Source organism: Marmota flaviventris, chromosome 19 (assembly GCF_047511675.1).
Source record: "Marmota flaviventris isolate mMarFla1 chromosome 19, mMarFla1.hap1, whole genome shotgun sequence".
Taxonomy (NCBI): Eukaryota; Metazoa; Chordata; class Mammalia; order Rodentia; family Sciuridae; genus Marmota; species Marmota flaviventris.
In genome coordinates, this window is record NC_092516.1 from 28,351,712 (window position 1) to 28,377,966 (window position 26,255).

General features: G+C 48.3%; 1 protein-coding gene across 4 annotated transcripts in view; it reads left to right on the forward strand.

Moving 5' to 3' along the window:
• The window catches only part of LOC139701304 (caspase recruitment domain-containing protein 11-like), a 53,429-nt gene that overhangs the window by 8,767 nt on the left and 18,407 nt on the right, over positions 1-26,255 (forward strand). For 3 of the 4 annotated variants that reach the window (XM_071605601.1, XM_071605599.1, XM_071605598.1), the window contains exons 2-12: positions 3,562-3,695; positions 6,729-6,910; positions 12,594-12,882; positions 14,898-15,035; positions 16,464-16,789; positions 20,207-20,386; positions 21,245-21,397; positions 21,829-21,954; positions 22,523-22,720; positions 24,157-24,333; positions 25,152-25,203. In XM_071605601.1, the coding sequence (XP_071461702.1) occupies positions 12,684-12,882; positions 14,898-15,035; positions 16,464-16,789; positions 20,207-20,386; positions 21,245-21,397; positions 21,829-21,954; positions 22,523-22,720; positions 24,157-24,333; positions 25,152-25,203 (1,549 nt within the window). In that variant the 5' untranslated portion in view covers positions 3,562-3,695; positions 6,729-6,910; positions 12,594-12,683. Of the gene's footprint in view, positions 1-3,561; positions 3,696-6,728; positions 6,911-12,593; positions 12,883-14,897; positions 15,036-16,283; positions 16,790-20,206; positions 20,387-21,244; positions 21,398-21,828; positions 21,955-22,522; positions 22,721-24,156; positions 24,334-25,151; positions 25,204-26,255 lie in introns of those variants that run through there. The other variant, XM_071605600.1, reaches the window with a different exon arrangement.

Consider the following 26,255-nt stretch of genomic DNA (forward strand, 5'->3'; position numbering starts at 1 on the left):
CCCTATAAATTTTACTTTCAAGTCTGCTTTTTTAAAATAATTAACACATTGGTAATTCTTGGTACGTGTATAATTTCCATTGTGCCTTTGTTTTATTAGTCACCTCTCAATAATTAATTCATCATTTGAGCATAAAGACAATGTATTTAGCTTTGGGTTGATATTTCTCTATAAAAGAAATATCACAAGTTGTAGAGGGAGCATTTGGAACAAATATAATTCTATTATCTGTGTTCAAAAGGTTGATCCTCTTTTTCTATAAATATATATGAGCAAGTATTTGATGGGAATACTCTTGATATTATCGTAGTCATTTCTTTTTCTATTATTTTGTGTGCTTCTGTGTGTGCATGTGTGCGTGGCTCTCAGGATTGAACCCAGAGATGCTCTACCACTGAGTCATATCCCCAAGCCTTTTTATTTTTATTTTGAGATAGGGTCTAAGATGCTGAGACTGACCTTGAACCTGGAATCCTCCTGCCTCAGCCTCACAAGTCGCTGGGTTTATAGGCATGTGCCACTCTGCCTGGCTCTTTTTTGATTTGAGATGAGGTGCTGTAGTTGGCCCTGTGTGAGAGGTTTAACTAGAAACAGTTCATTCTCGTTGCTATCATGTGCTCATAGAGAAGGCCCTTGACAGATGAGGGCTGCTATTTACCATGTTTGGCTTAATGAAGAGACGTCTCTTTCTTCTCCTCTGCCTTTGAGCCTCAGGAGCTCTTGCTCATTTCTAGCCATAGAAAATGGCGGCAGGAACCAGAAACATCCACAATTTTGTGATCTTTGTTGCTCTGCTGTCAGTGGCTGTACCTGATGTAGGACTATGGGTCACTTGAGGAAGACTGGTGAGGACATTGCAACACAGCTGTGCTCCTTGGTAGGGGGTCATCACCTGGCACCTACTACAGGCCCCAGGTCCACTTCTGCTTCTTTATCTCAAGTGGAAAGTGAATGTGCAAATGCAGATGCCTTCCAAGGCTTGCATAGCTTTGTGTCTTCTTCAGTGCCTCATGTCTTCCTGGAACCTTGATCTGAAGCACTCCACTTTTACTTTTTGTCTGTGTGCGTTCTGCATTAATGCAGCATTTGTAGGCATTGTCACTAGGTGTTTCAAGCCCAGGGACTTTGGATAGTGTTAGGATGGACAGTGTTAGGACATATTCTTATTGAGGGTCCCAGCTCTCCAGGAGGCAGTGTGGGGGTATTGTTTTCTGTTTTGCTTGGAGGGCCAGCTATGTGGGACTGTTTTTACAGATCTGCGCCATTTATCTCCAAAAGAGAACTATTACAATTAATTACTTTATAAAACCTGCCTTTGAGCCAAAAATGAGGACATAGATTGCCTACTATTTTAAAATGAGACTCTTAACAGGATAATTCTTGGAATTTAAAGGCTATTTTTTTACTATCTCATTCTTTAGATCTTAGATATTTTTCTCTGTTTTTTTAAATTTTGTATTAATTGTATGGCATTTTATTTTACTTACAATAGTTAAGTAAAAAAAAAAAAAAAAAAAAAAAAGTTTTCCAAAAGGAGAGAGTTGATATTATCCATCATATATAAGTACCCAGTCTTCTACTGTCTCACTTGCCCTGGGAAGAACCTGGGAAGGTCAATCTGCAGGTCTCATGGGGGTACAGGTAGGACAGCATGAGACCCACACATACAGTGTGCCACCCAGCTTTTACTTCAAGAAGTAAAGGATGCCATCGGGGGAGATAGGGCTGCAAGTCAGGAGGTAGCTGGGACCTATCCCCTGCCCCAGCTCAGGGCAGGCAAGCCCTGTCCTCTCCTGTCTGTGACCAGCCCTTCCCAAGCCATATGTGAGCTAGCAACATCTGCTGTGAAGATGAAAGCTCAAAGCAGCCACATGCTATGGTCTGAGGGCTGTGGCTGAGCCTGTGAGTCAGGTAGTATGCACCTCTGGGCCAGTAACTTCTCAGGTTGCTGTTTCTTCCAGGGTCATGGGAGCTGATCTGATTGGCAGAACTGAGATCTGTCAGTAGCCAAGCAGGGACACTGACAAGGCTGTTGGGCTAATAAAATGGGTTTCAGGATGTGCCACAATAGCCTCAGGAAGGGATAGGCAGCTGAAAGCCTGCAATGTTCCAGGGTCCTGTGAACATAGCACCTCATATGGCAAAAGAGATTCTGCATGTGCAGTTGCAGATGTTGAGATGGGGAGATTATTCTGCATTATCCAGAGGTCAGAGTGAAAGACATGAGCTGATTGCTGTCTTGGAGAATAGAGGAAGGGTCCACAAGCCAATGAATGCAGTTTCCCCCAGAAGCTTTAGATGGCAGGAGGGAAATTCTTCACAGAGCCTGTAGAAGGAATGCAGCCTACCCACACCTCAACCTCAGCCCAGGGAGAATCCTGAACTGTAGGACCAGGTGTATGTTCAGCCATTACAGCCACGATAAAGACTCACTTCCCAGGAGTGTGGGCATGGACAGAACTGAGGAAGTCAGGACACCACCAATGCAGAGCCCAAGGGAGGGAGAGTGGCCAGGAAAGCCCGGAGGGGTCTCACTGTGACTGATGAATGGGATGGTGCTCAGAGTGACCAAATAGGAAGGAGCATACCACCAGGGGATTGGACCCTGCTCCCTGACCTAGGGAGGTAAGCCACCTTCCCTATGCCGTGCTGCTGCTCCTGTCCCAGGCACCACCGAGCAGGGAGACCAAGGAGATGGTGTCCTCCAGAGATGCATGTCCCTGCCACCTCCCTGGGGCTGAGGGCCTCTGACAGCTTGTTCCAGCCTGAGCCGACAGCAGACAGGAGCAGCTTCTGTCAGCCCTGGGAGAGCGGATGTCACCTGTGATTAATCCTGAAAGCCCAAAACCAAGCAAGTTCCTGATTAAACAGAAGCACCCCAGGGTCCCAAGTAGAGAGCCCTGGGAGCAGCTGCCAGGTCAGGTGCAGGACTCTCATCCCCTTCCCAGGGTTGAACGCCACCTTCCCTCTCCCAGGCCCGGGAGGAGAATTGTTCCTTCCCCCAAAAGCTCACAACCACAGCTGGGCTCCTGGAGCCGTGTGGCTGGGTGTTAGGAATGGCCTTGTCAGGGTCCATGAGGAATGTCACCTTTGGGAAATTACCGAGTGTATGCAGTCATGGCGTGTTTCTGCCCAGACCCATGGCAAGATAGAGGCAGAGGATGTGATTCACAGTGAAGGGAACTCTTTTGGGTCAGGACGTGGTTTGCTGCCTTAGAATTCATAACTGACTTAGAACATCTCCATCCTGAAGAGGTTCTGGTCAGAGCACTGTGAGGACACCCCCCCACACACACTGCCCTGAGTTACCCAGGGCTACCACCTGCCCTTGTGCTCCATCCTGGAGGTCTTGGAAACTGTGGTCAGTGGCCTCTCCACTGAACAGAACAGAAGCCCTTCTGCCCCACTGATGGGCCACTGGTCACTGTCACCTGGAGAGACATGCACCTCAAGATTCACATCCTTGGCTTTTTGTGCAGAACATATCTTCAGCCTTTAGATGCTTTCCTTCCTCTCTACCTCCGCTTCCTGCTCCAAGTACGGTTATCGTTCCCTTTTCAGATCCCAGCTATCTCAACTCCAGATCCATCGGGAGACTGGCTTGAGGGAAGACAAGATCCAGCCAGAAAGTATAAACAGCAGACTTTAATAGTAGCTTAGCAGCTCCTGTTTATTGAACACCTACTGCATGCCAGGTATTCAATGTATATTATCTCTTTTATATTGAAAAAACAGAAAGTGGGGAGGGGTACCTGGGACTTGGTGAGGGTTGGGAAGGAAGGGAGCAGGTTCTGACATAAGCCCATTTGATGGACAATCAGACAAAAGCCCACTCAGCCTGGGATACAGCTGCGGTAAGACTGTGGCAGCCAGCAAAACGTAAATCATGCAGGGCCTTGGAGGTCAAGATCAAGATTTTGAAATTTATTGTAACAGCAAGAGAAAGCCACGTGATAAATGTCCTGGATGAACAAAGGGCTCTCACAGGAGTTTGGGCACAGGTAATGCATCCACCTGGTCGTGACTTCCCAGGGACAGGTGAGCTGAGTGGCCCTTCCCGTGGAGACTTGCTCAGGTCCCTTGGGTTTGTTTTTCGGTTGTTTGTAGAGAAACCAGTGTGATCTGACTCAGCCTGGAAGCCAGGCCCTGCTGAGTGCTGGGTCAAGGCTGTCAGAAGCCCTGGCTGAGACTGAGGTCAGAGATGGACCGTCCGCCCGGCAGGCAGTTCAGATTCAGAGCCTCCATATCTACGTGTGCATTTCTGGGCAAATGATTTTCAAAGACATTGCCCAGAGCTTGACCCTCACCACTGAGCTGGTCCCAGTGACAAGTCTGAGTCAGGCCGAGTTGCAATGCTGTGTGTGGAAGAGAAAACACGTTTGAAACCCAGAGATGTTTTGTTCTATTTTGAGCTTCACTACACTACCCGTCGTCTTTGTCCATGAAATATTTCACACACTTAAAAATACGTGTGTAATGTGAATCCATGAGACAAAGAACAATACCACACTCATGTCCCCAGCCAGAGCAGTATTATTACGTCCCTTGGGTGCCTTTCCAGGTCACAGCCAGCCATCTGACTGTCCTCTTCAGGGGGCCATTCTGACTTTTACCAGTCCCTTGCTTCTCAGTGAAGAGTCCCCATATATCCTTAGCTGTAATGTTTCATTACCTATGTTTTTTTTTGGGGGGGGGAGGGGTGTGTTGGTCCTGGGGATTGAACCCAGGGATGCATAACCACTGAACCACATCCCCAGCCCTTTTGATTTTTTTTTTAATCTTGAGACAGGGCCTCACTAAGTTGCTTAAGGACTTGCTAAGTTGCTGGGGCTGGCCTCCAAGTTGCGATCCTCCTGCCCCAGCCTCCCCACCATGCCCATGCCCTGTTTATTGCCTTTGCTTCGATGCCTCCTGTCCTGCCCTTCTGAGACTGGCATGTGGCTCAGCATTATGTTCCTGAGGTTCATCTGTGATGATGCATACAGCTGTAGCTTTTTAAATTGTCACTGCTGTAGAGTAGGCCACTGTGGAACATACGGGTTATTTATCCCACCACTGTGTTAGGGTGTTGGTTTCTGGAGTGTGTGAGGCTGCAGTCAAGAGGCGTGCCCGGGCCTCCTGAAGCACGTGGGGCTGGTCCCTCGGAAGGAAACCTGGGTTGTGTGGTGTGTGTGTTCTACCCTCCAAGGCACAGCGGACTCGTTTTTTCAATCCTCAAGCTTTGTCCAACCAGTAGCAAAGGTCTGTGGGCGAGCCCCGCAGGACAAAGAGGCGCTGTGCCTGCAGGTGGGAGCAGATGGGTCCTCTCACCCTTCCTCTCTGCTCCGAGGCTCAGCTGCATTCTTTTCCCTCTTCCTCTGCCCAGCACACTGGCTCAAAATGCTTCCTGCTTTCCAAGGAGAGAGGAACCTTGGAGCACCATAGGGAGGGGAGGCCTGGACTGGAATCCCAGGTCACACTTGCTCTGTGGCCTTGAGTATGACCTTGACTTGGCTGACTGTCTGGGTTTCCCTGTCTACAAAACAGGGTTGATCACATCCTCCTCTCAGAGCCACTGTGATAATTAAGTGAAATGATTTTGGGGCTGTGGGGAGGGGCAGGGTAGCAGGGATTGAACTCAGGGGCCCTTGACCACTGAGCCACATCCCCAGCCCTATTTTGTATTTTATTTAGAGCCAGGGTCTCACAGAGTTGCTTAGGGCCTTGCTGTTGCTGAGGCTGGCTTTAAACTCAGGATCCTCCTACTCAGCCTCTGGGAGCCGCTGGGATTACAAGTGTGCACCCGGCAAATAAAGGGTCGAGGGTTGGACGCAGTGCCTGGCACACAGTGGCACCCAAGGCAGGCACATCCAGTTCCGCCAGCGGGTTTGTTGCATGTCTCTCTTGGCCACGGGTGCCACTCTCACTCTGCACACTAACAGTTTGTGTAGGTGGCTGACCCTTGCAGCTGAACTCTGAGCATCTCAGGCAGCAGGGACCATGTGGGTCCCATCTCTGCACCCTCTGTGCCCTGCATGGTGCTTGCGATGCTCCTGAGTGGTCCACTTTCCCCTCTGTGGCTGTGCAGCTCTGCACACAGGGTGCTCTCAATGCAAGTTTCACCCCCATCATCTGCTGTCTTGCTGATGGCTGCCTGGGTGGCCTCACTGCCACCCCGAGACTGCAGGAGCATCTCTGTGGCACCAAGCGCTCCTGCACTCATGGCTGGGAAGCAGTGCTTCCTAGGCTTGTGCTTTCTGAGCCCCCACGAGGCGTAGCTTTCAGCACCATTCAGTTCTCTGCAGCGAGCACAGCGCCCAGCAAGTCTTTGCACAAAGTAGATGCATCTACCACAGGAGGCTTTGGGCTGCCGACGGGGGTAGGCCCAGCTCCACCTGGCTGCAGGCAAGTCCCACCATATGCATGACAGAGCTTGGGGGCGCTGGAGGTCCTGGGTTGATGAGGTCAGTAGCTTGGGGAGAAGGACATCCATCTCTCCTCTCAACTCCGTGCTCCTGAGGGTATTCGCCGTGCCCTCTGGTGAGTCCTCATGTCACAGCAGCAACACTGAGCATCATACTGACATCTGCAAGCTCAGTGACAGGGTGCCTTTTCCTTGTGTCAAAGATCAAGGAAAACTACCCCAATTGCCCCGAGCAGACTTTCATACAGGCTGCACGGGCCATGACATGCTTCCCGTGCTGATTCCCAAAACACTGGTAGAGATCAAACAAGATCCACTCTTTCAGCTCAGAAGATGCCCGGCCTCCCTGAAGCATGAGGTGCCCGATTCCTGGAAAAAAAACTGGGATTCTGTTAGCAGGAAGAGCAGGGGCATGGTGCCGATGAGTGACAGTGGTGTCTGCCACACGCTTGGGAAAGAACTGTTGAATCGCATTCATAGGATGTCAACTCTTTGAAGAGAATAAAGGTCAGTACGTTTTCCTCTGTGTCCTGATGCATTTTCAAAGTGAGCTGCTGCAGTGGGGAGTTATGGGAGACGGAGGCAGACTCTCAGGTGACCCAGGTGGTGCCAGGTGTTAACAAAAGGACTCATAAAGAATGGACGGTCATCACATTAAGGAAAATAAGCCAGGCACAGAAAGACAAGCCCACGTGGCCTCACTCATACGTGGAATCCAAAAACATTGATCTCATCTAGGTTGAGAGTAGACTGTGGTCACCAGAGGCTGGGCAGAGCACAGGGGAGGGAGGCTGAAGAAGGGCTGATCGACAGATACTAAGTTAGGGTTAGGTGGCAGCAGAAGGTTCTGGGTGACTCTAGATAATCATTATGGATGGCACATTTCAGAAAAGCTAGGAAAAAGGGATTTGGAATGTTTTCACCATAAAGGAATCTGTCAAAAATAAAAATAAAGCCAGGGGCCATTAGCACAAGCCTGTAATCCCAGGGGCTCTGGAGGCTGAGGCAGGAGGATTGCAAGTTCAAAGCCAGCCTCAGCAACTTAGCCAAGGCCCTCAGCAACTCAGAGAAACCCCATCTCTAAATAAAATACAAAAAAGAGCTGGGGATGTGGCTCTGTGGTTAAGTGCCCTTGAATTTAATTCCTGGTACAAAATTAAAAACCAAATAAAAATAAGAAAGGGCTCGTAGAGGTTAGGATTGAAGTCTATGGAGCAAAGTTGAATGGAGACAGAATCCTCGTTTCCATCACTGTCGATGTGGTTGTTGCTCATACAGCTCACAGGTATCCTGTGGTTCTCTGGTTGCATAGAACAAAGTCCCATAAAATAGCTCAATTAAAGGGAAGTTTATTAAGGCCTGGAACAAATACCAGATACCACAAGCCAGGAGCCAAGATCAAGGCTCATGGGGATGGGAACTGAGTTACACCCCTGGGATGGCAACTTCTGTCCCCACTTCATGGGACCACATGTCTCACTGCAGCCTCACTCAGTTGAACGGCTTCCTGTGCACACTCACCCCTTCTCTACCCCATAGCTTCAACCTCCCTACTTCCCCAGGACCCAGCTCAGCCTCCGTAGTACCCTCCCCCCGGCCACTGTGTCACCTCCCAGCCCAGTCCCCCATAGCACATGCACCCACCCCTCCAACTCTCTTTGGCCCCATATGACAGGCCTGGGTCTGGGTATCCAGCCTTTGCTTTCTCAGCCTGTGGATTGGTCCTCCTTGGTCCCAAGGGTGCCAGGGGATTTATTTGGCTCCAACAAGATATCAGGGCTGTGGCCTTTGGAGAGACAATTGTAGGAAGGCTAATACTGGACCCGGGCAGATCAGCTGCCCCAGACATGGCTTTTGCCCTTGATGACTTTTTTCCCCAACTACACTAAATACGTGCTCTTTTGTAAAACATTGGAGGAGTGTTGACCACTAACCTCTAAACTTATTCCTCTTCCCAGATCCTTTCAAATTTTCTCTCTCACTCTCTCTTCTCCTCTCACTTTCTTTTCTGTTCCCCCCCCTCTCTTTTTTATACACAAACAACCACATAATTATAATTATAATCTTGCTTTGTTTGGGATTACGTAATTGATTTTATATTGTATATATTCTGAAATTTAATTATTTTTTTTTAACAACGTGCCTTGAGGGTGTCTTCGCATCACTACCTCCTTTTAAAAGGTGGTCTAGTACAGTATAAAAGGATCAGTAATGTCTCCTGCTGAATAATTAGGTTGTTTGCGATTTTTCCCATTTCAAATAGTGCTAAATGTTCAGGTGAAAAACTGGGGGAAATTAAATATCCAGCAATAGGGGAATGGATAAATAGTGTTTTCTTATAATGGAATAATGTATAACAATAAAAAAAAGAGAATGAACCAATCAAAAGTCAGAGATAGTCAAGTAGGATTTAAAAAGTCGTTTTTAAAAAGGTCATCTATATACTGTCTATAGTAGACACACTAGACTCAAAGATGTAAAAAGATTGAAAGTAAAAAGACAGAAAGATATATATCATTCTAGCAACAACCATAAGAACTAAAATGGCTCTACCAATATCAGACGAAATAGACTTTAAAACAAAAATATTACTAGAGATAGAGAAGAACATTTCATAATGATAAAATGGTCAATACACCAGGGAGATATAACAGTTATAAGCTTATATACGCTTAACAGTGCCCCAAACACATGAGACAAAGACTGAGAGAATTGGAGAGAGAAATACACAATTCAGCCATCATAGTTGGACAGTTTATTACCCTACTTTCAATAAAGGGTTGAATGACTAGGCAGGAAAAAAAAAAAAAGAAACAGGAGAGTTGAATAACACTATAAACAAATTAGACCTAGTGGATATCTATAACACATTCCATCTAACAGCAGCAAAACAATTCATATTTTCAAGCACATACATAAAACACTCTCCAGGATATCTGCTGGGCCAAAAAAACAAGACACAGGCTATTTATGAAGTAAAGAGAGAGAAGTTTTGTTATGTCATGCAGTTCTTAAGGTTCAAGTCCAAGATTGGTGGCCCCATTGGTTTGGGCCTCCCATGAGGACAACACATCTTGTTGGAAGTGCATGTCCCAATGAGTAGCAATTTCTTGATTCAGGAAGCAGAGAGGGGAACAGAGGATGGACAGGCTCCCAAAATCTCTTTTGGGGACATGTCCCCAGTGACCTAAGAACCTCCTAAAGGCCCACAGCACCTTCCAGTAATGCTACCCAGGGGACCAAGCCTTTATATAAAGACTTTTGGGCAACACTCAACATCCAAACTATAGCACACACTGAAAACTATGAAACATTACTGAAAAAAAAAATAAAGAAGATTTAAATGCATGGAAAGATATCCCATGTTCATGGACAGAAGACTTAATATTGTTAGATAGCAGTACACCCCAAACCAATCTACATACATATGCAGTGAATTCACTATCAAAATACCAGCTGCCTTGTCTTGCAGAAATTGACAGTCATCCTAAAACTTACATGGAACTGTAAAGGGGCACCTAATAGCTAAAACAATCTTGAAAAAGAAGAAGGTTGGTGCATGTGTATTTCCCAATTTCAAAACATACTACAAATCTGCAGTAATCAAGACAACATGTTACTAGCATATATATATATATAAATCATTAGAATAGAATTGAGAGTCCAGAAACAAACCTTTACATTTATGGTCCATTGACTTTTAAACATAGGTGCCAAGATCGTTAACTGGGGAAAGAATATCACTGGAATGACTCAGTGTCCACATGAACTTGGACCCCTATTTCACATACACACACACACACTAACTCAAAATGGATCATAGGTTTGACTATAAGAGCTCTATAAAACTCTAAGAAATAATAGGAGTACATCTTCATCACTTTTTCCCCACTGTGAGTCAGTCAGTGATTTTTTTTGATGCATGCCAAAAACAAATGCAAAAAGAAAAAAAATTGAACTACACAAAATTTCAAACTTCTGCATTACAAAAATTGTCTTCAAGAAAGTGAAGAGGCAAGTAACAAAAATGAGAAATATCTGCAAGTCCTATATCTGATATAGGACTTGCATTCAGAATATATAAAGAATTCCTACAACTCAAGAATGAAAACAGAAGTGAACAGTTTTGAAATGGGCCAAGGATTTGAATAGATATTTCCCTTTGCAAATGGCCAATATGCACATAAAAAGATGCATATCATAGGTCATTAGGAAATGCAAATCAAAACCACAGTGAGATACCACTTCACATCCAATAGGATGGTGACAATGGAAAAGACAGACCATAACCCGTGTTAACAAGAAGCAGGAGAAACTGGAACCCTCAGACATTACTGGTGTGCATGTAAAATGGTGCAGCTTTGGAAAGCAGTTTAACAGTTCCTCAGTGTAAACATAGAGTCACCAGATGGCTTAGGAATTGCACTCCTATCTGTCTATTCAGGGGTAATAAAAACATACCCACATGAAAACTTGGACATGAACATTCATAGCAGTTGTTTAGTCAACTTTTTCACTGCTGTGACTATAAGACCCGACCAGCACACCTGTCGAGGAGGAAAAATTTATTCGGGGGCTCATGGTTTCAAAGCTGTCAGTCCAAGGATAGCAGGCTCCATTCGTTGGGGCTCAAGGTGAGGCAGAACAGCATGGCAGCAGGGTATGGCAGAGGGAAGCAGCTCACATGAAGATCAGAAAGTAGGAGAGGGGTCTCCACTTGCCAGATACAAATATATATCCCTAAGTCACACCCAGGTCCCACCTCCTCCAGCCACACCCCACCACTTCAGTTACCACTCAGTTAATCAGGAGATTAATCACAGATTGGGTCCTCTGAACCTTCTTGAATTGTCTCACATATGAGCTTTGGGGGACACCTCACATCCAAACCATAACGGCAGTATTGTTCATAAGAGACAAAAAGAACCCAAATGGCCACCAACCAATGAAAGGATAAACAAAAATGTGTCATATTCACAGAAGGAAAAATCATTTGGCAATTTTTTTTAAAAAATGAAATACAGACTCACGCTACAAAATGAACCAACCTTGAGAACATTATGCAAAGTGAGAGAAGCCAGTCACACCAAAAAAAAAAAAGACAACTCTACTAATTGTGTGATTTCTTTGGTATGGAACATCAAGGAAAGACAAATCCATAGAGACGGAAATTGGATTAGTGGTTGCCGGGGACTAGGGTACTGGAGGGAAATGAAGAATGGCTGATAAAGTTATGAGGTTTCTCCTTGAAATGATGAAAATGTTTTTAAATTGCTTGTGGAGACATTCGCACAATTCTGTGAACCATTTAAAAGGTGAATTGTAAGCCATGTGAATTATGTCACAATGAAGCTGTTTTTTAAAAATGTGAAAGAAAGTGGATAAAACTTGAAAATATTATGCTAAAAGACACTGGTCACAAAGATCACATATTATATGAGTGTGTGTGTGTGTGTGTGTGTATATATATATGTATGTATGTGTATGTATATATATATAATGTCCAGAATAGGCAAATCCATAAAGAAAAAGTAAATTGATTAGTGGTTGCCAGTGAGAGAGAGGATGGGAAGAAATCAGAAGCCACTGCTAATAGATCTGTGGTTTCTTTTACAGAGGAAAAAAAATATGCTAAAATATTAGGCTGCGGTGATTACTGCACAACCCATGAGTGCATTAAAAAAATGTGTGCTTTAAATTGGCAATTGTGTATGGTATGTGAATTATATCTCATTAAAACTGTTTTTTTTAAGTGAATGGATTGGATCAGTATGTATCCACCTAGATAAATCTCAAGGCAACATGGGGTGGGGGCGGGGAGAAGGCAAGAGGAGAAAGAAAGCAAACACTATACCACTATCCTATCATTTATGTGAAATTTTAAAAAAATAAATAGTATTATGTCTTTTTGAGAAAAATATATTCTTAGTAAGATAAAAGCTTAGAAAAGGTGTAACTCCAGTGGCAGCATTTTCACTCTCCCTATAAACAACCTTTTAAAATTTTTATGGCTTATCCTTCCATTGTTTATGTTTAGTATATAAGGAATTAACATTAATATACTTAATTAATAATTAATATTATATTAATAATTTAATTAATATATTAATATTCATATCTGTTCTCAGATAAAAGGTAATATGCCATATATACTTGACTGGTTTTTTTTTTTAAACTTAATATATTCCAGAGACCACTGCAGAAGCACGTGGAGAGCGGTCCTGGGAGGCTCTTTGATTGACCTCGCTGGGGTTTATGTTGGCGAGGAGGCTGGCCGGGGATGGATGACGACATGGAGACCCTCAAGGACGAGGAGGACGCCCTGTGGGAGAACGTGGAGTGCAACCGGCACATGCTGAGTCGCTACATCAACCCGGCCAAGCTCACCCCCTACCTGCGCCAGTGCAAGGTCATCGATGAGCAAGACGAAGATGAAGTGCTTAACGCTCCCATGTTGCCGTCCAAGATCAACCGGGCCGGTAAGGCAGGAGGAGGCTGGTAGGGAGGAGGCCGGGCCATCCCGCCAGGCTGCCCCAGGACTTACCCTCCACTTAACTGGGCCAAAGTGGGGTTCGAAAATCCTGACATCCAGAGGCCGCTGCCCACTCCTGTCCCCTCCCGAACCTGTCTGTGTATAAAACTCCGAGGATCCATGAACTTGGGGAAGGGATGGAATTACATCTTGATTTTATAAACTTCAACTGAAATTTAGCCTTGCCTTCAATTACGAATGATAGCAGGTGACCGCAGCAGCCATAGGTAACCTCTGACTCTGTCAAGAGTAAAAATTACAGGTATCTCTATGTCACATTACAGCTTTGCAGATGTTTTAAAATACCATTTGCACTCCTCTCTTGTTGAAATTACAGTAGTTATGAGACCTGCCAAGAGATCTTGTTATTTAATGCATTAACAAAGAAATACATCTATTACTAAATCACACATGTGTTTAATATTTGATACCTGGATTTTATTACAATTGGTTTCCTTAATATTTGATACCTGGATTTTATTACAATTGGTTTCCTTTGTAACCCAAGGTATTTAATTTGCTTAAAACTATTATTCTGGAAAGGGATCCTCAGCCTTTTCTAAAGTGCCTGGCAGGGGGAAGGGGCACGGGACTTGACCATACTCGGTAAAGGTGGTGTGTTTCTGGAACTTGTTTTAGTTGTTTGTATGTACACATATGCTTCTGTACTCATCCTTGTGTGTGGGCCCTGCCAGGTCGTGGTGTAAAATGTATTTCTTTCTGTGGATCACAGTTGAAGAAGCTTGGAAATCCCTGTCCCACAGCATGGCTGATAAGTGGCTCATATGCTGTGACTCTCCTCTGCATTCACAGCAGACATCCTTAATTAATCACAGCGTGCTTTCCCACTGAGCTTGGATATAACTTTGGAATCCTTCTCAACACAGTGCTCCAGGCAGCTTCCTCAAACCATCAGGATTCACACAAGATGAAATGTATTTATCATATCTGTCCTAGGGAAAAGATGGAGTTTTAGGGCCTAAATGGAAGAAATATCTGAAAATAAAACATTTAAGGAAGGAACAGGAAGTATAAACAATAAGTGGAATGACTACTGTCTTAAGCCTTTTTTTTTTTCATCACTACAACAAAATAACTGACATAGGACAACTTTATAAAGAAAAGAGGTTTATTTAGCTTGCAGTTTTAGAAGTCTGAGGGCAGAGCACTAGCATCAACTCAGCTCTGGGGAGGACCCTCTTGGCTACATTCCATAACAGCAGGAGTAAATAAGGAAGAGATCACAATGCCCAGCAGGAAATCAGAGAAAGACTGAGATCTCACAATCCTTTCCAAGAGCACACCCCCAAATGACCTAAGGACTGACCTCTGGGCCCTATTTCTTAAAGGTCTCCACCACCTAGTATCTCCACACCAAGGACCAAGCTCTCAGCACATGACCCTTTAGGGACAAACAACATCCAAACCACAGAAATTAGATGGAAACTGGAAGTTGCTAGCAGATTCCATCTAGGATAAAGATGTTTCCAGACTGTGTGATAATCCCAAAGAAGAACAGGGAGCAGTGCCTCTTTCCTATGACTTCTCCAAAAGCTTCCCACCCACCAAGTTGTTTTCCTGCTCTGAATCCCAGAGAAGCCTGCATGATTCCCTATACTTCTACCCTCCTTCAACCAGAAAGGCTGGTACCCATATGGTTCATTTTAATGCTGGTCCATTGGGGAGTTCTGCGGGTTTCATGTGGCTGCAATTCCCTTCATCCCAGTTCTAGCAATTTTTAGAGAAAGGAAAGGGGGGCACTCACTCTATCCCTGCTGAGGGTCTGGCCCTTTATAGACATTATATGGATTCCATGATACAACCCAGGAGTGACCAAACCTGGTGAGCATCTTCTTAGAGCTTACTGAGGAACATAAGTCCAGGATAAGACTGGCCATGGAGACTTGTGTCCAGTCAGACATGTATTCTTCTTCTCATGGGATGATCTGGACTTTCCTCTAGGCCGACTGTTGGACATTCTACACACCAAAGGGCAAAGAGGCTATGTGGTCTTCTTGGAGAGCCTGGAGTTTTACTACCCAGAACTGTACAAGCTGGTGACGGGGAAGGAGCCCACCCGGAGGTTCTCTACCATTGTGGGTAAGCAACTTGGCCATCGAGGATACCTGGACTCTAAGAAAGGGTGTGTGTTTGTGTGTGTATGTGTGTGTCCCACAGCAGGACAGTTTTAAAGCTGCAAGTCTGTGATATATGGGATTTGGGGCTATCCATCACACAATCTGCCTGGGAATGAAAGGTAGATGACAGGGACAGACTGAAGCAGGGGCCAAGAGAAGTGAGCATTGGTGGAGCCTCCCCATGCATGGTATGGGAGCAGGTCAGAAGTCCACTCTGCCCTCGAGATCTTTTCCTTGTCTTCTCTGCTCCCTTTCCAATGTCCCAAGGTCCTTGGGCATCTCATCTTCTTCATCTTCCTTCCTAAGCATTTAAAAAAAATTTTTTTTTTTTAGTTGTAGTTGGACACAATACCTTTATTTTATTTTATTTTTGTATGTGGTGCTGAGGATCAAACCCAGTGCCTTGCACGTGCTAGGCTAGTGCTCTACCTCTGAGCCACAACCTCAGCCCCCCTGCCTAAACATTTTTTAAATCAGTCTTCTCCCTGTCTCAGACCCTCCAGCCCCATCAACCCCCTTCATCCATTCTCAGTCTGCTCCAATGTTCTCTCCAGTCTCATGCCACCCTCCCCTGCCTAAAATTCTCCAGTGGTTTTCCATTGTTTCTCTGTAAAGACTCAGGTCTTTAATGGGACCCACAAGGACCCTAACTAACACTCTAGCCCTGCTGAGACTCCCAGGCTCATTTTTCTGCCCCTCCCTCCCTCTCCTCTCTCCTTTCTTCTCTTTCCTCCTCTTCCTCCCCTCGCCTGCCCTCTTCTCCCCTCTCTTTGGGCTCTCCACTTTTTTTTATGGACTGGGGATTGAACTCAGAGTCACTCAACCACCAAGCCACATCCTCAGCCTTATTTTGTATTTTATTTAGAGACAGGGTCTCACTGAATGACTTAGTGCCTCACTTTTGCTGAGGCTGGCTTTGAACTCGAAATCCTCCTGCCTCAGCCTCCCCATCCGCTGGGGTTACAGGTGTGCGCCACCAAGCCCGGCTGGGCTCAGCCACTTTGGTCTTCCTTTAGCTCCTGAAACATGCCAAGACCTTCTCTCCTCCCCATGTGGCCTTGGCAATGTTGTTCCACCTTCCTAGAATACCTTTCCCTCCTGAATTGAACATTTCGGCTTGGCCAACAGGGACCTTCCACCCCCTCTAGCTTCCAGCCTGGATCTGGTCGGTCATTATAAATTCTCAGGGCTGCCTGTGTCTTGACTCTAGTGACACCTGTGTGTGATCATTCGACTGTTTTGCTCACCCTGAGTCCCCAGTGCCTAATGGGTAGTAAGAGCCAGCAAGATGTTGGTGAGTGAATGAGTGAGCGAATGTCACCTGCCCCGTCGGGAACCTCTTCCGTGCCCTGCCGGGTCCTCGGGCCTGACTGGGTGCCCCTCTGCGCAGTGGAGGAGGGCCACGAGGGCCTCACGCACTTCTTGATGAACGAGGTCATCAAGCTGCAGCAGCAGATGAAGGCCAAGGACCTCCAGCGCTGCGAGCTGCTGGCCAAGGCGCGGCTGCTGGAGGACGAGAAGAAGCAGCTGACGCTGACCCGGGTGGAGCTGCTGACCTTCCAGGAGCGGTACTACAAGATGAAGGAAGAGCGGGACGGCTACAACGAGGAGCTGGTCAAGGTCAAGGACGACAACTACACCTTGGCCATGCGCTACGCCCAGCTCAGCGAAGAGAAAAACATGGCGGTGATGCGAAGCCGGGACCTCCAACTCGAGGTAGGGGCTCGGAGGGCTCCTCCCAGGCTGAGCCAAGGGGAAGCTGGGCCTCAGGACCCCAGCGGGCACGTTCCGACACGCATGCACGTGCACACATACCCACAACGCCCTCAGAGCTTCATGCCCAGGTGGGAGACAGGGAACCAAGGGGCCAGTGGCTCCAGGTTCCCAGATCCACCATGTGCATGCGTGCTCGCACCCACTGATGCCTCGGGCTCAGCCAACTAAATCCTCTGTGTGTATATTCAGACTTGCGCATAATGACGCAGTAGAGCTTAGTACAACCTTGACCTTCACTGTGCATGCTCTGCACATGTGCAGAAATGTGCACACAGGCTCCACGCCCCCAAGGTAAAAAGAAAAAAAGAAAGAAAAGAAATGGGAAACTAGGGTTTCAGTGGCAAGAGGAGAAATACGAGACCCAGGCCCCAGATTATGATGCTTAGAGAAATTAGTAACGAAATGAGCGTAGCCCCTGCTCCTAGGGAATGAACTTCTCAAGGCTAGGACTCTTTGTCCATCATGCTTGTATCCACAAAGTTCAGCGTGGTTCCTGGCATAGTGGGAAAATCAGTGCATGTACCAGTGAACGACCCACCAGCCACATGATTGACGTGATTAATGAAGTTTGTCTCCTAAATGCAGAAAGAGAAAGGAAATTTGCTTCATTCATTTCTTCTATTTATTGAGCGCCGCTGTGCATCTGCTCTATTCCAGAAATATAAATCTCAAGACTAAGGTCCTCCTGTCATGGAACGTACATTATAATCAGAAAACAAATACATAAATAGTTTGAGTGCTATGGAGAAGACAGAATGAGGATAGAGAATGGTGGAGCTGTTTTATCTAGAGTGGTCAGGAAAGGTCTCTGAGCAGGGGACACCTAAGAAAGGGAGGAACCTGGAAAGTCAGAGGAAATGCAAATGCAAAGGTCCCAATTTGAAGTAGAGAAGAAGCTTGGCAGTTTTTTTTGTTGGTGATGGTGGTGGTGGTGTTGTTATTTGTTTGTTTTGAGTGACATCAGGGAGCCAGCAGGGCAGGGCAGCCAGATGAGCAAATGGTATAATAAAAAGAAGCTGGGAGAGGTGGCCAGGGTCCAGATCATAGGAGCATAGTAAGAAATTTGGAATTTATTCCATCTCTGATAGGAAGCCACTGAAGGATTGAGAGCTGAGGAGTAACAGCTGATTTATATCTTAGAAGGATCGCTCGGGCTTCTGGGTGGAAAATAGACTCAGAATATTTATTAAGCACCTGCCATGTGTAAGGCACTGTGCTAAGCACAGTGGGGGACATGGGTATAAATAACTTGAGCTCTGCCCCGGTCACTTACAATTTAGTGAGGCAGACAGATCACTAAACAATCCTCAAGAATTCAGGGGAGTTGAGTCCATAGCGATAGGGCATTTCAGTTAAGAACGTGAACTGTGAAGTCCTATGGGTTTGAGTTCAAATTCTGGCTTCTGGCTCCCCCACTTCCTTGGCTATTGGCCTCAGTTTTTATTTGTAAGTAGTGATAAAGAAGATAAAGCCTGGCCTGGGGTTGTGGCTCAGTGGTAGAGCGCTTGCCTAGCATGTGTGAGGCACTGGATTCGATTCTCAGCACCGCATATAAATCAGTAAGATAAAGATCCAGTGACAACTAAAAAATATTTAAAAAGAAGAAGAAGATAAAACCTGTGCCCTGGGATTGTTGAGGTGTTGCACCCTATGTTTTTGGCAGAGTAAGCCCTGTACTTGTGAGACTGGGGATCTGCCCCAGCCTAGGATGCTTCAGTTGGTCTTCAAAGGGGAATTTTGTTGCATGACCAGGAGGAGAGCTTTCTGTGCTGTTTTACGCAGGGCCAGGGGGAAGTTAACCTGCAGCAAGTGAACTTAGAAAGTTTCTCTCTTAGAACTTCCTGCTGTATAATGTTTCCTTGAAGACATATTAATAATGAGAAAGTGTGTGTAGCATTGAAAGAACACCCAGTGAGCTGAGTCCCTAGGTCGTTTCTCTGCCACAGGCTGCTTCCCTGTGTGCCCCTTTCTCCTGTGTCTCAGGCCACACTGTGCAGTAGCACCCTTTCCTTGCTACCTGACAGATTTCTTGAGGCTGTTCTCCCTACAAGCCTAGATTTGAAAAATGACACCTGCTCCTCTGGCGTCTCCCTTCCTTGCAGCCCTTGAGTGCAGCGCAAGGTCGGTTAGCTTGAGGAAGCAGAGAAGCTTAGCCACAAAGGCTCAAGATACCTGCTGAGCCCAGTTCCTGATGTTAAACTCTTGAGGGTGACGCTCGGCATGGCTGCAGTCATGCTTTTCAGACGCAGCGGCTGCCTTCTTCTGGAGGCCACTCTTCCTGATACTAAATCCAGACAGGTCCTTCAGGCCAGAGGTCCCGAAGACTTAGACTCCCCTGAGTTTCAAGCTGCTTTTTGTTTCGTTGTCTTTAGCAGTAGTGCAGTGTGTTCAAATAAAGTCTGGTGTGGATTCCAAGAGGACAGACTCATCCAAGAGCAGAGCTGCTCTGAGGACTGAAGTCAGGATGGTGGCCAGATCCCTGGCTTCTCGGCCATCTTTTGCCTCCCATCCATCACCCTGGGGTTCTCCAAGGGAAGCCCTGAGTTCCAAGGACCCGTTTGAAACCCATCATAAAAGGCCACTGAAATCAGTAGCAGATGCTAGGGCGACACCCGCTTGGGTAACCTAATCTGGAACCTGTTCTATCGTACAAATTTCTCGGAGAGAATTTTCTAAGGGACGATAGCTCTTTAGAAGTATTCTAATGTGGCATCTATACACAATGGAATTTTACTCAGCAATAAAAGAGAGTAAAATCATGGCCATTTGCAGGTAAATGGATGGTGTTGGAGAAGATAATGCTAAGTGAAGTTAGCCAATTCCAAAAAAACAAATGCTGAATGTTTTCTCTGATATAAGGAGGCTGACTCATAGTGGGGTAGGGAGGGGGAGCGTGGGAGGAACAGACGAACTCTAGATAGCGCAGAGGGGTGGGAGGGAAAGAGAGGGGGCAGGGGATTAGCAAGGATGGTGGGATGTGATAGACATCATTATCCAAAGTACATGTATGAAGACAAGAATTAGTGTCAACATACTTTATATACAACCAGAGACATGAAAAATTGTGCTGTAATAAGAATTATAATGCATTCCACTGTCATTTGTTTTTTAAAAAAATCAATTTAAAAAATTCCAGATTAAAAAAAAAATTAACTCATCAGGAACTCTCCATCACAAAGGAGATGATGATATGGTTTCCTGCAGAAAGTTTCTGTGAGCCTTTCCCCACCTCCAGCTGGAAGGAGGAGGAGGGGGCAGAACCTAGCTGGTGCTGGAAGCCCAGTGGGATCTGGAAAAGCGTTGCCTCTTCTGTTTCTTGCCAACGGCCTTCTCCCCTCACCCTCTTGGGCGTTTCAGATCGATCAACTCAAGCACCGATTGAACAAGATGGAGGAGGAATGTAAGCTGGAGAGAAATCAGTCGCTGAAACTGAAGAATGACATCGAGAATCGGCCCAAGAAGGAGCAGGCCCTGGAATTGGAGCGGGAGAATGAGATGCTCAAGACCAAGATCCAGGAGCTGCAGTCCATCATCCAGGTGAGGGCGTGCCTACCTGGGTGTGTGTCCAGAGCCTCGGCTTGCTGACGGCACATGACCTGTGCCATCCCCAGGCACCACCCTCTCCTCCTCTGTGGGGTGGGAGTGACGAAGCCACTCCCCGTCAGAGATGTCCTGTTATGGGAGATCATACTTACAAACACATTTCCTTCCTGGAAGCACTCTGTGAAAGCCACATGGAAATCAGTGTCCTGATGCTGAGGGAAGAGCATATCAAAAAACCTCCCTGCTCTTAAAGATTCCAAAAACCTCAACCATGCGCTCTGTGCATGCACCTCCTATCTTGGTCATCCCAGAATCCTGTCTGGACAGAGGAGGGGCATCACTGAGGAATCATATTCCAAAGTGCATCTGCAGAGAAGGAAAAAAAAAAATGCATCCCCCCTGCTCTCTCTAGGGTGATCCCCCAGGACTACCACCCAGGGCTTGGGGCTCTGTTTCCGAGCAGAGGCTGAGCCCAGTTTATCAGAGCAGAGTTGATAATTCCAGGGTGGTGTCTGGAAGGCAGAGTGGCCTCCCTTTGTTGTCAGCTCTGAAGTGTTCTGAGGAGCAGCCAGTGTCGGCTTGGCTCTGATAAGAGCTGGGAGAACAATAGGCTCAGGGTATTCCTGAGAAAAAGTGGGTCTTACGCTTCTTTCCAGGTGATAAACTTCTTTAAGTGATAAGCTGCTTAAAGACCCCAAGAGAAATCTCTGCCTGCCTCTGCTTTCCTGCAGAAACAGAACCTTCTGTTCTCTCAGTATCTGTGGCTGAGTCTGTCGTCCCCGCCTTCCGTGTCCACCTTGTTCCCCGCCCCTAACCTTGACACCATCAAACCCCTGCTACCTGTCCGCTCAGGCCGGCAAACGCAGCCTGCCAGACTCAGACAAGGCCATCCTGGACATCCTGGAGCATGACCGGAAAGAGGCACTGGAGGACCGGCAGGAGCTCGTCAATAAAATCTACAACTTGCAGGAGGAGGTCCGCCAGGCAGAGGAGCTGCGGGACAAGGTGGGAGCCAAGGCCATGGCAGCGTCCCCTCCTTACCAGGGTGCACCAATGAGTGCTACCTGGAGCCCCACGTTTCTTTCCAGGGACTGGATCTGCCCCTGGTATAAAGTTCCTCTGCTCCCTTGGAGTCCTTTATGAGTTTTAAGTATGAGCTTAGCCTAGCATCTGTCTTCCCCTTCCTGAGCGAGGAAGCCACAGGAAGGCAGGCACCGTGTCCACAATGTCCTCCCCCATAATACCTGGTACATAGTAGGTCCTCAGCAGTCCACAGTTGATTGACTGGCCTAGCTTGGTGCCTTTCAGTCAGATCGCTAGACCCCAGAAAGACAGGTTGAGCACACCAGCTCAGAGAGGTGCAGCCAGGAAACAGCTGTTGGCCCTGACCTATTGATTGCTTGATATGTGTATTGATTTCTCCACGTTGCTTACAGTACTTGGAGGAAAAGGAAGACCTGGAGCTCAGGTGCTCGACCCTGGGGAAAGACTGTGAAATGTACAAGCACCGTATGAACACGGTCATGCTGCAGCTAGAAGAGGTGGAGCGGGAGCGAGACCAGGTATGAGTGCCACCCAGAGAGTGGGGGACCACAGGCTGCACTATAGGCCCCCGGCCCAGCCACTGGGGTCCATCAGAGAGTTTTGACCAGTGTAATGTCACTGACTACATGGGGAGTTACTCATGACTCTGTCTTTCCTACTTCTGTTCCAAACATGAATTCTATCCCAAGAGGCTTTGAGATCCATGGCATTTGGTGACCAGGGTGCAGGGGGTAGGGAAGAGAGCCAGGTCCAGTGGGCCCCATAATACGGTGCTCAAATGCCTGGACTCTTTAGTGAGGAGAGGTTCAGAGGCAAGCCATCGTTCATAAGATGTGTGGCCACAGGCAAGCTGCCCCGCTGAAGCCTCCATCCTTGTCTGTAAAAGGGGAATTGTTAACACAGCACCGCCCCATAGAGCCGGCACGTAGCATAGGCAGGACAGACGGCCCTGGGATGGCACTAATGAAGAGGGCAGAGACGACACCCAAGAGTCAGGGCCAGGAAAGAAGTGACGGACATTACAGCCCACTTTGATTGGGTCAGGATGAGGCACCCAAGTGGCCCCTGTCTCGCCTCCCCCCACAGGCCTTCCATTCCCGAGACGAAGCGCAGACTCAGTACTCGCAGTGCTTGATCGAGAAAGACAAGTACCGGAAACAGATCCGGGAGTTGGAGGAGAAGAACGACGAGATGAGGATCGAGATGGTGCGTCGGGAAGCCTGCATCGTCAATCTGGAGAGCAAGCTCCGGCGCCTCTCCAAGGACAACGGCAGCCTCGACCAGGTGGGTCAGGCGGGCTGCGGCTCCAACCTGCCGCCAGCTGCCCTCCTGACACCAGGGATGGCTGGCCAGGGAACCACCACTGTGAAGGGGCTTTTTGTCCATTTGAAGGCAGAAGTACACGGTTCCCTCCCACATAGAATAACCTATGTCCTTGAACCTTCCATGTGTGTCTCTGTAGTGTTGAGCAGAAGCCACTCGCCTCATCTTGAAGGTAGAGGGTAGAATCCTGGCTCAGACAGGCAGCTCCACCATTAGGAGCTTTGGCACCTCTCAGTTGACCACAGTCCACTTCCCCTGGGCTCCCTCTGCCAACTGCACAGTCCTCAGTTTTAAAATGCCCTGCTCTTGTTAAAGCTGCCGGTGCCCCTGAGTAAACCCACTGATGGGCAGGTGAGTGGCAGAGTGCATTTCCCAGCAGGCCCCAGGCACCCAGAAATGAGTGAATGCTGCACCAGGCCAGATGAGATCATGCTCACTGTAGTGAGAACCTGCTGGGCACGGTCCTGGGCAGGTGCAATGCAGGTCCCTCGCAGCCCACAGAACTGTCCTTCAGGGAAGCTGTACTTATTTACAATGGAAGGGACCAAGATGCAAGGGCTGAGTCATTGTGACTCACCAGAGCCCTGGGGAGACTGATCGGAATCCCTTCTCCCCCTGAGCAGACAGAATCCCAGTGGAGGCAAATACAGGGACGTGGTTTCTCAGCACAGAACTTGTGAATTCCAAGTTCAAGGTTGCCATGGGAGCCCAGGGAGGAGTCCCTTCTAGGTTATAGGAAGACCCCTGCAGAAGGATCCCGGCACAGCCTCAGGCCCCCTCCCGGTGTTGCTGAGTGCCCCTCTCAGGGGGACCAGGATCCTGTGATGAGCTCTCATGTGGCCTTTGAGTGACGCCCTCTCTGTTCCCATCACCAACCTAGTGCCCTGGTGAGTGCCTGCCCAAGGCATGATGCTGGGCAGGACCAGCATGTTGAGCCACTGGGACAGCATGAGCAGAGCCCCAGACATGAGGCCTTGCAGGCAAGTGGCCATCTGTGGACAGAAGAGAGCACAGTCAAGTCAGGGTTCCCTGAGTGTCCTGAGGGGTTTGCTGCTGTTCTGGGACCTTGAGGGGTCTTGTGCGGTACTCCCATGATTTTAGCTGAGGCGTGGGGCTAGATGTTGGAAGGCAAGGGAGGCCGGGGTGAAGGGGCAGAGGTGACCCCTTCACCACTGCATAAGAAGGTGGGGGCCCGGCCCAGGCCCTGGTAAGGTCAGAGGAGTGTGGAGCTAGGATATCGCCCATGGCATTCAGGGAGACGCCAGGTCAGGAAAGAGGAGGAGCCGTTGGGTGTCAAGCTTGGATGCCAGAGGGGACAATGGTGCCATTGGTCACTATTCTGCTGACGGCCAGCTGCTCGTCACACCTGTCTCCATCACTGGCTTCTCTGTCTCCAGAGTCTGCCCAGGAACCTGCCAGCCACCATCATCTCACAGAACTTTGGGGACGCGAGCCCCAGGGTTAACGGTCAAGAGGCTGACGATTCTTCCACCTCGGAGGAGTCACCTGAAGACAGCAAGTACTTCCTGCCCTACCACCCGCCCCGGCGCAGGATGAACCTGAAGGGCATCCAGGTACCTGGGCGCAGGGGCCCACAGCAGAGCAGGCACCAAGTCAGACCCCCCCAAGGGGGGAGGTGCCAGGGCTGGACTCCCCCCCACCAGGCTGTGCCTGGTTCTGCTTAGGTCTTGGGCATCCAGGTGTCACTTGACGAGTTTCAACCCTGGAAACAGAAATGATGCCAAGTTAGGGTTTTTATTTATTTATTTTTGTTTTGTTTTTGTTTACACGGATCCCATTTCTCCTATAAAAGAAAGGAAAAGAAAGTCAAGTAAGCATTAGTTTCAAGTTCATTTGCTTATTTACCAAATAAGCATTGAGTGCCTGTCACAGTCTGATCCCAACTGTATTGCTCAGTGCCCAGCGCAGTCCCCCTCAAATGGCTGACTCGATGAAGAGTGAATGAGCCAGAAAGTGCATGAACAAATGGGACCATGTCATCAGGCCTGACCTGCCTTGGCCTCTCTTACCATGACCCCCTGGGCGGCAACACCTGGGGCCAAGGGTGGTGGGCAGCCTCATCCTTTTTTAAAACCCCCTGCCCTGTGCACCCAGCTGTGCCCCATCCTAGCTCCTCTGCCACGCTGAGAGCTATGGGGCAGGCCTTGGGGAACTTGGGCCAACACCTGCCTGGTCAAAGCCCAGGGGAGCTCCCTCAGTGTCCCATCCCAGCGGCAGGAGACCCACGACCTGAGTAACCACGCCAACCGTGCTCTGAGAGGCAGGATAGTCTTGCCTGGTTTTTATTTTTTCTTAGTGCCAATGACATGTGTCTAGGGCCCTGTTTGATTTGTGTCCTCTGTCTTGTTTCTTCCCCTCCCCTCTCTTTCAGCTGCAGAGAGCCAAATCCCCCATCAGCCTGAAGCGAGCGTCAGATTTTCAAGGTTAGTGAGAGACACCCAGATCCCTCTCTCCCTGCCTCATCTGTCGCACTGCCTCTCCTGGTCCATCTGTTTCTCCCACTGCAGCCATCAACCCTGCAGGGCCGACCTGGGTGGGACCTTGGGGGTCTCAGGGTGGTGAGAGCCCATTAGGTAGTGATTAATGTTCATCATTATCCAAAGTGCACAGGGGCCCTGCCCGCCACCTCGCCCTGGGTTTCCCTCCCCCACCCAGTGCATCTGTGCTCAGGGCCTGCCAGCCGGGGACTTCCTGGCCTTCCTCCACACCCTGGCTGGGCAGAGCCCAGGCTGGGGAGGCTGCCGGTTCCTCCCGGAGCCCCTGGGTCTCCCAGACATACTGACTGGAGATCCTTCTTTTGTCCTCGCCACACATCAGGGTGATGATCAGCTGCGGATGGTTTGTTAGGCAAATGCATACCCACCATGTACAGGAAGGTTCAGGAAGATGTCCTGGGATGTTCCCCACAGCTCATCCACATTCAGGAGGAAGCGTCACAGGCCACCCGGGGGACAGTTAAGGGCATGGGACATTTCAACTGGGCCTTGAAAAGGGAGGATTTGGGTGGATGGTCCCAGTGTCTGGAAGGACCACTCTGCAGAGGGGCAGCAGAGAGAAAGGGGAGGAGCCCAGGTGGGGTGCCGTGTGGGAGGTGCTCTGCCATCCCAGAGGATAGAGAGGAACCCCCAGGGGGCCCACAGGCTATACCAAGGGCTTCACCCTGCCCTGGTGACGACCTCCAGGTAGCTTTGAGGGAACAGTTCAGACCTGGGCTTTGGGCAGGTCTCTTGGGGCATGGAGGGAGGAGGGGGAGGCCTGATCTAGGTCCCTCGTGACTACATCCGGTATCTCAGTAGCCTTCTTTATCTAAAGGGACATGCACTGGGCCTGGAGCCCGCAGCAAGCAGAGAGTATTGTCCCCCAAAGGAAGAGAAAGGGCGCTGCAAGGTCATGGGGCTTCTTTGTCCCTCACCAGACCTGATGAGGGCCTAGTGCACGGTTCCTCCCCTGGAGGTGGCCACAGACCGGCTGCGTG